The 14177-nt window shown below is 47.3% G+C and overlaps 1 protein-coding gene across 6 annotated transcripts in view; it reads left to right on the top strand.

Moving 5' to 3' along the window:
- The window catches only part of SGSM2 (small G protein signaling modulator 2), a 142076-nt gene that overhangs the window by 19803 nt on the left and 108096 nt on the right, over window positions 1-14177 (top strand). For all 6 annotated transcript variants that reach the window (XM_084650858.1, XM_084650857.1, XM_084650860.1 and 3 more), the window contains exon 2: window positions 10580-10655. In XM_084650858.1, the coding sequence (XP_084506984.1) occupies window positions 10580-10655 (76 nt within the window). The remainder of the gene's footprint in view (window positions 1-10579; window positions 10656-14177) is intronic.

Here is a 14177-nt window from a genome sequence, read left to right on the forward strand (position 1 = left end):
TTGAAGAATGCAGGTCAATACATTTTATGACCTGATCTATCATTGTAAAGCTAACCAGAGGTTGAAATGAAAACCTTCGCTACCCTGTTTCCTATGCACGGGGTTGCTGGGAAACCAAAATGTAGCAATCTCCTTTATATTCAGCATCTAATACTAGTTGTTTTTGGCTGTTACATCTCCTGGGGGAATCTTCAGAGCAGCAGTGCTGGCCTCTGGGGACCTTTTGCAAGGGAGTTTGTATTGTTTTGAGCGGTCATGCAAAAATATGCCACCATCATCATCCCGAAAGTCAGTTGCACTTACAAAGCCCTTTTCATCTTCACAGCAACATCTGATCAAATACAATCAGCTGTGTTCTTTGGTTTTCCATTGCCTTTGAAACTCTCTCCCCTTTTGAAGGAAATGCAATGGCAGAAAATTGGGGATATAAAAGATTCACTTAAAGATCCAGAGAGTTACTCCTCTTTCTGCTGACAGTAGAATCCTCACTGGCACAGCCTGGGTCCTGGTTGCCCTGGAGGGGCTTGTCCACAAAAGAAGATAAAAGCCTACTATAGCTGACAGTATAACAATGCCTGCGGATAGGTGGGGGTGGTGACTCTTTCTATAGCGCCTAAGAGCCCTCAGCATGGACCAGGTCCCTGTTGTGCTCTGTGCCGTATGAACACAGAACAAAATGACAGTCGCTGCTCCAAAGAGCTTACAATCTGAATTTTCTTCAGGGTTTGAACCCAGGATCTCCTGCCTCAGTTGCTTTAGCTAAAGGACTGGGTCCATTTGCTTGAAGACAGCAACAGAGTCTGAAACCACTTTATGTGGACCAGCCACTACAGGGGGACCACCCTGGAATAGTGCGGGGTTGCACCAGCTAACAGAGTTCCTCCTGTAATACAATCAGCAGTGGCTCATGCTTTTAGCTCTGGGGGCTCTGAGGTCCAATGCTGCTGCCAGCTCGAGCTTGGGGTTATTCTATAAACCCCAGGTTAAATATTCCTCTGGAACTTTTTTCTGCCTTGGTTGATATAACTTCTAGATTATAAGAGCCCTGGCCTATGATTGATCCCTCGGAGCAGGTACTGCTGTACTGCGAATAATGACAGAATGCGGAGTACTGAACGCATGGCTTCAAAAATGTTTGAGAAGAGTCAGCTGGGCAAATCCAGGCTTATCTACCGGCGTTTACATGTCAGGGTAATTCATGCAGGGGGCTGCCCCCGTGAGAACTTTTAAGCATATAGATCAAGAGTCCTTTCTTACTTGCGTTAATCCCCGATTGGTTTTCGGGGCTTAGTATCTTTAATGTATGATCTTTAATGTATTTATCCTCCCAAAACTCCAGTGGGGTTGAGCAGTGCTGTTATCCCCATTGCAGAAGGGGAAGTGAGGCCCAGAGAAACAGTGTGATTTGCCCAAGGTGTCACAGCAAGTCTGGGGCAGAGCAGGGAGTTGACCCTGTGTGTCGCTCCATATTGTGGTCCCGAATCAGCAGGCTGACTTTCAGAGGTGCTAAGCACCGGCAGGTCCCCTTCACAACAGCGACACTTGTCGGTACTTGGATCCTCTGTCGGTCAGACCTGTTTCTGAGGGGCTTAAGTATGGATTTAGAGAACATTGTTCACCCACCGAGCTCAAACCGTTTCACCAAAGGAAGGTCAGTATCATTATCCTCATTTTACAGATGGGGAAACTGAGGCAGAGTAGTGATATCCTTCGCCCAAGGTCAGTGGCAAAGCTGGAATAGAACTCTGGTCTCCTGACTCCTCACCCAGGGCCATCTCAACTGGAACATTGGCTCATTGTTAGCTGGCCTTTGACTTCAGATGGAAATTGAATAGACAAAGCATCCTTGCTAGCCTGGCCTTTTCATTTCCACCTAGCTTGGTCCTGCTTAGTTACGTTTATCCAGATGGTCTCAATCTGGCACTTCACAAAGGGGAAAGGTTAGGGATATGTTTTATTGTTTTCCTGCCAAGGCAAGCACAAATCAAGCTTGTAAGTCAACAGTGGTGTAAATACCACTCAGGGGTGGCTAAACCTCTTCAAGAGCTGCGTTAAAGAGTCCACTCTCAGAGCTGGGGGCCTTCTCTCGCGACGGCTTCCCCTTTTGACTACGTCTCAATCCTCCGCAATCCACTCCTTCCCATGCTGCTTCTGACTCGTCCAAAGCGCCCCCCCCCCCGAAACGGTGGGACAGTGATCACAAACGGTCCTATGGGTCTTTCCCTTCTTGCCAAGCCCCAATGTTCAACATATCACAAGGCTGGCATACAAATCATGAGAAAGAAAGAAATAGTTCTTTGTGTGTTCTGTGGCCGGAGTCTTTAAAGTGTCCACATTTGCGTTTCCAGGCTTTCTCTGCAATTGTGAGGGCTAGAAAATTAGTTTTAATTAAAAAATAAAATAACCCCGAGTGAGAGTCTCACATAATCACATGACTCCAGCAGCTGGGGCTTTTAGATGGGAAAAACAACAGATATTGCAAGACAAACATGAGAATGGACAACACTGTTTCAGACCATTACGGGGAGAGGGAAGGTTGGGAGAGGGACGCTTGCATGACAGGCTGTTTGCTGAATGGCCCTTTCAAATTCTCTCACTCTGTGGGCAGCCCTTCCTGTAGGGGACAGAGGATGTTCTTTGCCTACACGGGCAAAGTCATTGCCACCCACGTGCTGCCCCAAATGCTAAGCGCTCAAAATGGGAATCATTAAGAAAGGGATAGATAATGAGACAGAAAATATCATATTGCCTCTATAGAAATCCATGGTAGGCCCACATCTTGGATACTGCGTGCAGATGTGGTCGCCTCATTTCAAAAAAGAGATATTGGAATTGGAAAAGGTTCAGCAAAAGGGCAAGAAAAATTATTAGGGGTATGGAACGGCTGCCATGTGAGGAGAGAGTAATAAGACTGGGATTTTCAGCTTGGAAAAGAGACGACTAAGGGGGGATATGATAGAGGTCTATAAAATCATGACTGGTGTGGAGAAAGTAAATAAAGAAGTGTTATTTACTCCTTCTCATAACACAAAAGCTAAGGGTCACCAAATGAAATTAATAGGCAGCAGGTTTTAAACAAACAAAAGGAAGTATTTTTTCACACAACACACAGTCAACCTGTGAAACTCCTTGCCAGAGGATGTTGTGAAGGCCAAGACTATAACAGGGTTAAAAAAAGAACTAGATTAGTTCATGGAGGAGAGGTCCATCAGTGGCTATTAGCCAGGATGGACAGGAATGGTGTCCCTGGCCTCTGTTTGCCAGAAGCTGGGAATGAGCGACAGGGGATGGATCACTTGATGATCTCCTGTTCTGTTCATTCCCTCTGGGGCACCTGGCATTGGCCACTGTTGGAAGACAGGATACTGGGCTAGATGGACCTTTGGTCTGACCCAGTCTGGCCGTTCTTATGAAATGCCACTGATTGGGCTGGCGACTGATCACTCGTCTGCTTTCATCATCAGCCCAGTGTGATGGTTTTATTTCCTGTTCCATGCCAGCGCGTACCTGAAAAGGCCTAAATCGGTATCAAAGTTAGGGTGACTGGTCTATAATTCCCTGGCTCCTCTTAGTACCTGTCTTGAAAAGGGGGTACAGTATTTGTCCGTCTCCCGTCTTCCGGGACCAATATTTCCCCTGTAAAGCTAAGACGGAGAAGGGTAATAAATGAAGAATACATGAAGCTTTGACAGACCAGTAGTTGTGCTGAGCGTATCGGTGGGGGGAGAAGGGGAGCATATGCTCATCTCTTTTTAGTAGCAGCCCTAGATTCCAACACGCTGGGTAGGAAAATTATTTGTGGGTTCAAAACGATACTGCGCCAGTGTGTGGATGGGGAAGGGGGTGATGGGTGGTTGTCTTCTACCACAGCGGGCCCACCTTTTTGTGATGAAATCTGTATTGCCTTTATTTGGGGAATGGGTCTTAGGTCGTTCATCACGATTCAGAAATGAGCGAAACCAGCAGTTACTGGGGATTTGCCTCTAGAACAGGCCCAACTGATGCCGTGGCTCCGAACCCGCGCTCCGCGTTGTTAGGGAGGATTGCGTTCACGCGTGATAAATGAGCGTCACGAGGCAGATGCACTTCAGCCGGCAGCGGTAGGTCGAGGAAGCCCTGGTGGGTTAGATAGGGAAGCAGATGGAACGATAGGTAATTGCAGCGTCTCTTAGGAGAACCTACTTTTGTGGCACATGGTCAGTTTTCTCCCTCACCCCCTGTTTTCAGGGGGTCTGAATTTACATTGCTGAATTCCCTCTGGAGCGGAACAGCTGGGCTCTTGGGCTGGAAAGGAATTGAGTTTTCAACCATTTTTTAAGCTAACGGTGAGCAGCAGGCTTTTGTATGCATTAGTATTTGTATTACAGCAGTGTCTAGAGACCCCGACAGCACCCCAGTGTTCTAGGGACTGTACACACACATTAAAAGCCAGCCCCTGTTCAATCAAAATAAATATTGATAATACGTATCCCTTTTATGCTAATGTCAAAACAGTGCTCCAACCTCCTCTGGGCTGTGGCATTATTGTCATTTTGCACAGGGCTACACGGCCGGTCAGAGAAGTTAAATGATGTGCCCAAGGGCACACAGCATATCCTGTGGCAGAGCCAGGAACCAGCCTAGGATTCCTAATCTTGAGGACAATGCTTCACCTTACTGCATGCTGTTGTCTCCAGCTTTCGCTTTCCCCTTTCCTTTCCTTTCAATTGGCGTTGCTGCCTCAACTGGTTTGTGTTTGTTTACCATGGGGGTGGGCGGGTGGGTGGGGGAGCTGCTGACCGATACATTATTGCACCATAAAGGAAGCTGGAGAGTGGGCCCCTGGGAGGATGGCACTAGGTACGCAGCCCGTGCGATGAGTGGCTGCAGAGCAGAATCTGCTGTACGTGCATGAAGGATGAAGCGCAGAGTCAGAGCTCCGGACTAGCAATATATCAATGAGTCAATCGGTTTTGACTGTCTCTTGTTGTGCTGTTTGCCTTTTCTACCCCCTTGTTTTTAACCAACACGTCAGGTGGTGGCTAGATGGGAAGGGAAGGGACGTGCTGCAAGACAGCCCAGTAAATCTATCCCGCCATGTGCTGCAATGTGGCTCTTTATCATATGGGGAGCCCATGTGCTCTTGAATGGCCTGGTGCCTTCTGTATACTTCCAGTTGCTCCTTTGTCCGATAGCAATGACGTTATGTTGGCCCCAGGTTGCTGGTGTCCCTAGGGGGTGAGTAGACAGTCTCCGAGGAAAAGCACAGAATTTGTACGTGCGTCCTCCCTGAGTGAACTCTGGTTTTCCATGTCCCAGTTCATGCTTAGTACTCGCACGGCATGCTTCATCCCCCAAACTCTTTCCAAACGTGACCTCCCCGAGAGGTGCTGAAAGTAGGGGGGCTGCCACACCCCCTGGCTTGAAGTGGTTTCCATCATATACAGCATTTACAGTTTTTGGTTCTGGCTTTCAGCACCCCCACGCATACAAATTGTGCCATCACCCCTGATCGCACCCCCTGCTAGCCAAGTGACCATTATCCCCTTGGTACGGGGAGGGATGCTGAGGGAGAGGTGTTCAGGGATTTACCCAGACTGCCTCTGTGACCTTGGCTCACCCCTTTCTTTGCTAAACCAGGCCACTACTTCATAGAAGTGTATCCCTTCAATGATTTACTCAGACTGCCTCTGTGACCTTGGCTCACCCCTTTCTTTGCTAAACCAGGCCACTACTTCATAGAAGAGTATCCCTTCAATGAGCACTGTTAGAATCTTTGAACTTTCTCCTTCTCGTTCGCTGTCACCATCTGTGCCCTTTATTTTGGATCCCAGAACTGTTTGGCTACAGGCATCTCCTGCCTATTGAATGGCATGTCCATTGGTTAAGGCACCAGCCTGGGACTCAAGAGACCGGGGTTCAAATCTCTGCTCTGCTACAGACTGTGTGTGTGACCTTGGTCAAGTCACTAAGCCTCTCTCTGATTCACCTCCCCCTCCCCGGTACAATGAGGAGAATAGCACTTCTTGCCTCACAGGGATGTTGTGAGGTTAAATACATTAAAGATTTTGAGGCACTCTGATGCAATAATGATAAGGGGCAGAGAGAGAGAGAATGACACAGGCATGCATCATTTTGAAGAGAGAAAATGCCTAGCCTCCCAAAGTGTAAAGAATCCATGGAAGTTAGGAACCTCAATACATTTGAGGTTCTGGGCCTAAATTGCTTGCAAATGACAGCGAGATCTACTTTGTCCACCTGTCTGGATAGATATTCATTCCGAGTTAACCAGCTCTGATCCTATTGGCTTTGAGATTATTTTTGTCTTCGTGCTGAGCACATGGTTGGCACTATAAAGCCAGAAAAATGTCCTTGCTCCAAAGAGATCACACCCTCCAAAATGCTTGTTGGATTAAGGAAAGTGCTACTGAGCTTGTCCGTCCTCTGGGGCTGGGGCCGTCTTTTTTTGGTCTGTAGTTGTCGTGTGCCTAGCGCGATGGGGTATGGGTCCATGACTAACAATTATGATAAATCTGTAGACTCTAATCTTCTCCGTTATATGCTACATCACCTCTGCGTCTTATAAGCCTGGCCCTCAGGAACCTCCCAATTCCTAGCTGACCTGCATTTCTCATCCTCCTTTCAAACCTTTCCCGTAAACCCCCCCACCCACCCCCCCAAAAAAAATATTGATCACGTACCCCTACCCCAGTGCAGGCAAAATGTTTCTTTCCTGGTGGAAGCTGGCTCCTCCAGGCAGGTCAATTTAATCAGTTGTAAAATTCATCTAACATTCCGCCAAGAACAAGACCCACACCAAAGCTGAGTTTAATTTTTTGCTTGACCCAGGAGCGATCTTTTTCCCTCCAAAGCCGAGGTGCTGACCTTGAGCTGTATTAACGGCTGCCCCTCTCCTGCCATGCTTGACAGATTATTCCTCACTCACAGAGGGGAGGACTGGAGCATGTTGTGTTCTCTGTGTAGCTTATTTGCTGGAAAGTTTTGCAGCGCTGGAAAGAAACGTCTGCTATAGAAGCCACAACGCCTCCACGCTCTCTATACAGGCTTCCCATAGCCTGTTGTTTGTTGATGGTATTGTGGTAGCATTTAGGAGCCCCAGTCATGGACCACAAGACCCCCTTGTGCTAAACGCTGTACAAATTCATAACAAAGAGACAGTCCTTGCCCCATTCTGGGAAAGGGGGGAGGCTTGGCTGACCTGGAGTTCCAGGAATACATAGGCACCTATGGGATTGTGTATGACTTAGAGATATGGTGAGAAATGGAGGGGACAGGATCACACAAGTAGCAAGAGCCGAATTTTGAGGACTCCGAAAGCAAAGAGGAGCGTGAGTTGGCTGCCAGTATGCTGAGCAGAACAGCACCTTTTCCTTGGATCTAAAAATCCAAGCTTTCGATCCCTGGTGACATCGGGTTTTCCAGACCTGAACTCCTCCTCCTCTTTTATGACTGGCATTTAAGCGAGCTAACATATGTTCCAGCAGATGTGAAGGCCTATCATTAAACCATTTCATCCTTTTCCACCGCTGAGCAAATAATGGCAGATAAGTGGTTTTATGACTCTTTGACTACGTGGAAGGTGATTGCACATCCTAGGAGTGAAGTGAGATCTACTTAGGAGGAAATTATGGATTGCTGCCTAGCTTTTAAGGGGAGGAATTGTGCACATGGGGATAAAAGCATAAGTATGTGTAAAGTAGTAGAAATAGACAAATAAAAGGAGACCAGGGTATAATATTAACGGCGCTGAGGGGAGGCAGTCTTGCCCATTTAACTCTCCCACATGGCTGTTTACACTGAGAGAGGATGGTGCTGTGGTTAATGTATTAGACTGGGACTCGGGAGATCTGGGTTGAATTCTGTGGCAGACTCCTTGCATGGGCTCGAGCCAATCACTGAATCACGTGGAGCCTCAGTTTCTCTTCTCTAAAATGGAGATGCTACTTTCTTCCACTATTCATCATCTCTGCTTAGACTGGAAGGTCTTTGGGGCAGGGACTGTCAGCTACTCGGTGTTTCTACAGCACCTAGCCCAATGGGGCCCTGGTCTCAGTGCCAGTAATAAGAATACACCAAAACTTTCCGTGAACAAGTTTTCCATGCCAAATGTTTACCTTTGTCAGTATATAGTAATACTTAAACTCATAGACATTAAGGTCAGAAGGAACCATTATGATCGTCTGGTCTGACCTTAGCTCTCATATAGGGCTTTTCATGCACAGACCTCAAAGGAGGGACTTCTCTACAGAGGGGGAAACCGAGGCACAAGGAGGGACTTTCCCAAGCTCACCCAGCAGGCCAATGGGAATAGAACCCAGGTCTCCTTAGTCCCAGTCTAGTGCTCTATCCACTAGGCCTTGCCGCCTCCCTTGCATGTATAAACATAAAATCGGATGTATGAATGTAGCAATGAACAAATGTTACCCTGCTTTATCACTTTATTTCAAACTTCCTGCATTTAGAATGAAATCTTCTCCCAAGTCTGTTTCTAGCAGATCTCAGGGGAAAGAATTTCAAAGCAGCATGTGTGGGTGTCTGCTGTGGAGCATCTGGGTTTTTGTTTTTGTTTTCTGAATCTGTGGGAGCTGCACAGTGAAAACCCTGCATGCCCCCCTTGAAAATAGACTTGCTTCTGTCGATTCAACCCGCCTGCAAAGAGATCCGATGTCGGGAAGCATTTGTCTGAGCGGTTGCTACGAAATGTCACTACCTTGCACCCTCACCGTAAGCCATTTGCAATCAGCCTGATCTTGGGCTTTTCTCTCTGCCTAAAAAGAACACGGCTTCTACTCTGAAATCTCTCTGCCTAATTCGCTTGAAAGGTCACTGGAAACCTCTCTGAGGACGCTTGTCTCATTATAGCACTGAGAGAGTCTGTGGGTTTGAAAAACAGCAGAATGCACCCAGTGGAGAAAGACAGGGGATAAAATGATCTTATTTAATGGACTGAAGTAGCTATGCACAGGAAGGCAAATGCATGTGTCATTGCAAAGGCTTTGTGCAGTACACTGAAACTTGCACTAAGGTCTTTACCTGCCGATGGTCCCACTGGACACTTTAAAGTGTATTTCTTCTCTTCAGCGAGGATTAGTACAAACAGAATCATGAGTCCCGTGTTTGTCTCTCAGTGGCTTCCCTACGGAATGTGATTATTTAAAAATAAATAACGTCTCTTCTAACTTAGCAGCCCTGCAAACTCAGCCTGGGATCTGAGAGTCAAGCTGGGTCCTTTTCTTCTCATTCCTCGTCTGACGTAATAAAAGCTCCAGAGGCCAAACACTGCTCTCAATTGCACCTCTGCAACCTCGTTGCCTGCAGACGGCGCTCTCGGCAATGCCTGCTTTCGGGGGTTTGCACAGGTGTCAGTGTCCGGAGCATAGCGCCCACAAGAGGGAGTGGAATCCAGCTTGCTCGCTGAGCTGCGTTGGCTGTGTTTCGCTCCTGCAGCAGCTAACCTTCGCTCCTGTCACTCTCATGAGCGGATGTGACTCTGAATCTGAGGCGAAGGGCTGGTCCGTACCGCAGCCGGAGGTGTGACCAGAGCACGGGCAGACGCGCCCACGCTGGATTTGATCCAGCTCGTTCCAGTAACAATGAAGCTGGGGCAGCCCTGCCCGGGACCCTGGGTATGGACTCAAGCGAGCAGCGAGCCCGTGCTGCTATGGCGTTGGAGCTAGCTGGATCGAAGCTGGCTCGGGTATGGCATGGTCACACTTCTGAGTACAGTGGAGACACGGCCCCTCGGCGAGTTGTCAAGCGGTGGCCAAGCAGGGAGCTTGACCTGGGTTCCCAGCTCCACGGCTAGTCCTAACCACTGGGCCATCCTCCTTCTGTATTCTGCTCAGGAGCAGTCTCACCCCGTCAGCACAAGAGATCAGTGTGGCCTTTGTGTCCCAGCCATTGCTAACGGTTGCAATGGCTGCGGTCTTCTGACTGCCAGCCGGCCAAGGAAGCAGCCACCATTGTATCTAATATAAATACGCTGCTAACCGTTGTCGTCTTCTAGCACGTCGGTGTGGTAAGAAGCCGCTCATTGGCCTACGTTCCTGTCATTCAGGGCTGGAGATAGTGTTTAGCTCCATGGTGCAGCGATGCCACCGAGGAACTATGTTCTATAGTCTGAGTTGGTTACATCCACAACACCTCTGCAGGACTACACCTGGCTTTTTAGTCTGTCCTGTCTCCTACCCTGCAGCTTGCTGCTGATTTGCAGCTGGGGTGATGCATTTAAGGGCATTTCAGTTGTACTGGGGCATAGGAATGAATCCTGGAGTAATGTCTGGAGGAACGAAAGCACAAACAATTCAAGTAAACGTAAAGGTCTGAATTTGGAGGGGAATAAAAGGGAAAACTATCTGCCTTGGACTCTCCTTGCACAGAGCTGATGGAACCAACATGTAAAAATCTCCCTATCAATATGACAAGTTTCAGAGTAACAGCCGTGTTAGTCTGTATCCACAAAAAGAATAGGAATACTTGTGGCACCTTTAGAGACTAACCAATTTATTAGAGCATCAGCTTTCGTGGGCTACGGCCCACTTCATCGGATGCTATCAATGTGCTTTGTCTTTTCTTCCAGGTAAAACAGATAATGGAAGAAGCCGTCACCAGGAAATTTGTGCATGAAGACAGCAGTCACATCATCGCCTTATGTGGTAAGTGATACATTTGCAAACGGCTTCAGCTAACCGGTTGCCTTTCTTCTTAATTTCCTTATAAAATCATCCCCGGTGGATGTAAGTACACCACTGTTGCACTGCGAAAGCAGAGATGTGAATGTTACAAAAGTTAGAAAATTCAGAATTCAGCCCCTTCCTCCCCCAAATTGGCCTGCTAAACCCAGGGTTGTGAGGTCAATCCTTGAGGGGGCCATATGGGGCAAAAATTGGAGATTGGGCCTGCTTTCAGCAGGGGGTTGGACTAGATGACCACCTGAGGTCCCTTCCAGCCCTGATATTCTATGATTCTGTGAAACGACCTCACGTTTAGCTCCTTGTATGGTCTCATGACAATGATCACATACCCCAGTGTCTGAGAGGTGGCGTGGTCCAGTGCATGGGGCTCTGGGGTAAGACTGAGAAAATCTGCATTCTAGTCCCATCTCGGCCGCTGACTCGCCGCAAGTCACTTCTCTCTCCGCTGTCTGTTCAGATTGTAAACTCTGTATGGTAGAGGTGATCTCTTCACTATACGTTTGTAGTGTGCCTAGCACAGTGGGCCCCCCAGTAATCCGAGCATTCCTGGGGGCAGCAGTGTGGGTTAGTGGGCTGAGCAAAAGTTTGGGAACAGGAAATAATTCTTGGACAAGTCATTTAACCTGTCTGTGCAAGTTTCTCCATTTTTAAAATCGGGATCGCCACCTACCCTTTTTATGACGGCTGTGAAGACGGCCTGCGTGTTTGAGAGTACAAAATGCTAGATGTGGGCTACATATTGTTTGGAAGCAGCCTGGTTGTCTTTGAAGTAGGCTGTGAAGAGAATTTAGTAGGTCCCTTGAAAAAATGACCCTCTGTGTCTGAGAGATTGGGATAGCTAGGACTAATACTTAGGATTTTTACAGCTTTGTCCTGGGTGATATTTTTGCACCTGTGAGATTTTCAAAGCCACATGGGAGACTTGGCGGTCCATTTTCCATCCCTTTCCAGGGTGTTCAAATCTCCTGGGCAGCTCTGAAAATTTCAGTCTTGGCCTTTTGTATATTTAATACAGTTGTCTGCATCTACAGGTTACACATGATATTATGCATCAAGCCACATGCTTCAGGTCACAGAGCTCTCTAATTGGAAGGGTGCATTGATTTCTCCATCTAAAGTTCCTTCTTCAGAAGACTCATTCCTTTCTGCATTGCTAACATCGATTTTCCTTGCAAAACGTAATGAATAGGTAGCCTGGGCTAGGTGAAAACACTTTAATCACCACCTTTGACTGCTCTTTGCCATCTTGCACCGTTCCTCATGAACACACCACACATGTACGTAATTAAAAACGGACCCATGAAACCTAATCAAGGCTCCCATGGAGTAATTCTAATACCTTCTCATTTAGAGTTCCTCTGGGTCAAATTAAGCCTTGTCGTAACACTGTTGACTCTAGCTGCATTATATCCAACCTGGATTTGGCAGTTTGAAGGGAATTTAATTTATTACAAGAGGTGCAGGAAGGAGAGAGGTTTGCATTGAGAATTGTGCATGGTGAGAGTGTCAAGCTCCCTTTCCTGCGTTACAGACCTAAATACAGCAGCGTTGAGTGAGTTCCCGAAAACCAGAAAGAGATACTGACCATAGCTACAATTATCCAAGCTGAGTAAAGTGCTAGTCGACAAAGCGGTGTCAATATTAGCAAGCAAGTTTAGATATTTCAAATTCTTTGACGCACTTGTGAGTCTCAAAGTTCAGCTTGGAGGGGGGATCACACTCTGGTATCCTCCCACTACAGCAAAGGGTCCGCTTCAGCAACCTCTATTCCCATTAAGAAGTACCTTCATCCATGAGTAGTCCCGTTGGCTTCACTGGCACTGTGTGAAGAATAAGGTGCTTTTCGGTACAAGTAAGGATGGCAGAGGATGGCCCAAAATGCCTTTCCAAAGGCTGTGGTCTTTCAAGAATAGAAATAGTAAAAATCAGTAGCGTTTTTGATGCCTACGCCATCCATTTGGCTACAGAATGTTTCAAATCTTCATTGGCTCATTTTACTTTCCATGGCAGTGTGAGCCAAGTGCAATGATGTATGCTGGTCATGATCGGCAGACACTTAGACAGATGCTTAGTCCCATTGGCGTTCCTTGCTCAAGAACATAAGAACGGCCATACTGGGTCAGGCCAATGGTCCATCTAGCTCAGTGTCCTGTCCTCTGACGATGGCCAATGCCAGATAATTCAGAGGGAACGACCAGAACAGGGCAATTATCGAGTGATCCATCCCTTGTCACCCAGTCCCAGCTTCTGTCAGTTAGTGGTTTAGGGACACCCAGAGTGTGTGCTTGCGTCCTTGACCATCTTGGTTAATAGCTATTGATAGACTGTCCTCCATGAACTTGTCCTCTATTCTTGAGACTTAAAGGCAACAGTTTACAATAAGAAAATAGTTTAACATAATCAGAAAAACTCCTCAGCATAAAGACCATCTCACTCCTATGGGTGTGGATGGCTGTCTTGCACCTGAGTGTGGGGAGGGGGAGCGGAAGCTGAGCTGTAGTTAACCCAGTGTGTACCAAGGGCCAGGAAAAACTCCTGCCCCCTCAGCAGAGATGTCAAAGTTTGAATGAGTACTGAGATAAAACTCCCCTCTCGCCCCTGGAGAGTGGTTGCTTCGGGTTTGGGTTGAGGTCCATGCCTGTGGCGGTGGGGTGAAACTTACACTGCCTGCCCTGGTGGATAAATAGAACTGCATGGCCAGTTTCTCAGAAGAGCTCAGCTCCCATTAAGACGATGAGCTGTGGGGTGATAAACTCTGGTCCCTTCATTTAGGTGGCTAAAATGGGCACTGTTGGGTTCCGGGCTCTTTTGACTATCCAGCCCACACTTGCAAGGATTGTAAAAATCTGTCACTATTCACCAGTATTGGATACAACCTCTGCCCCAGACCCCCACTCCCCTACACCGATCACATATTGCTGGGAATTAAAACTTGTTTTAATTGCAAAGGAATGTCTGCCCATAAATCCTTGCCTCCCCTCTACTGATACTTTAAATACTCTTTGACGTGCGATCAGATTTAGCTGTGGGAGATGCTTGCTAGCCTGTGGAGAATATCTATCTAAATTCCTCTCTCGGATTTCAAAGCACACAGGTCCTGTGGCTAAAAATATCTAATGAAGTATTGATAGTAGCTCAGAGGTCCAAATAGTGGAAGCTGTAGCTGGCTTTAAAAGCGCGTGGGGTTGTTTGAAGAAATAACTATTGATGGCAGGTCTTGAATGCAAAGTGCTAAGGATCACAATTTCTTTTCACTTGCAAGCTTTGGGTCTGGAAACCAAGATTCTCATTCCCACTTTCACTTTTGTGCCTGCCCGTTAACATATGAGAGGGTGATTCTGCTCTGCAAACATGGCTTCTTGGGCTATCTATGGTTATTGTGTGCCAAGGATAAATTTGCGCAAGTTTCAGGTAACATATATACATTTCCAGACCTGCAGACCTCAAGGCACCTAAAGGGAGTAGAGTGCCCAATTTCAGTTG

This window comes from Lepidochelys olivacea, assembly GCF_965140295.1.
Source record: "Lepidochelys olivacea isolate rLepOli2 genome assembly, chromosome: 17".
NCBI lineage: Eukaryota > Metazoa > Chordata > Testudines > Cheloniidae > Lepidochelys > Lepidochelys olivacea.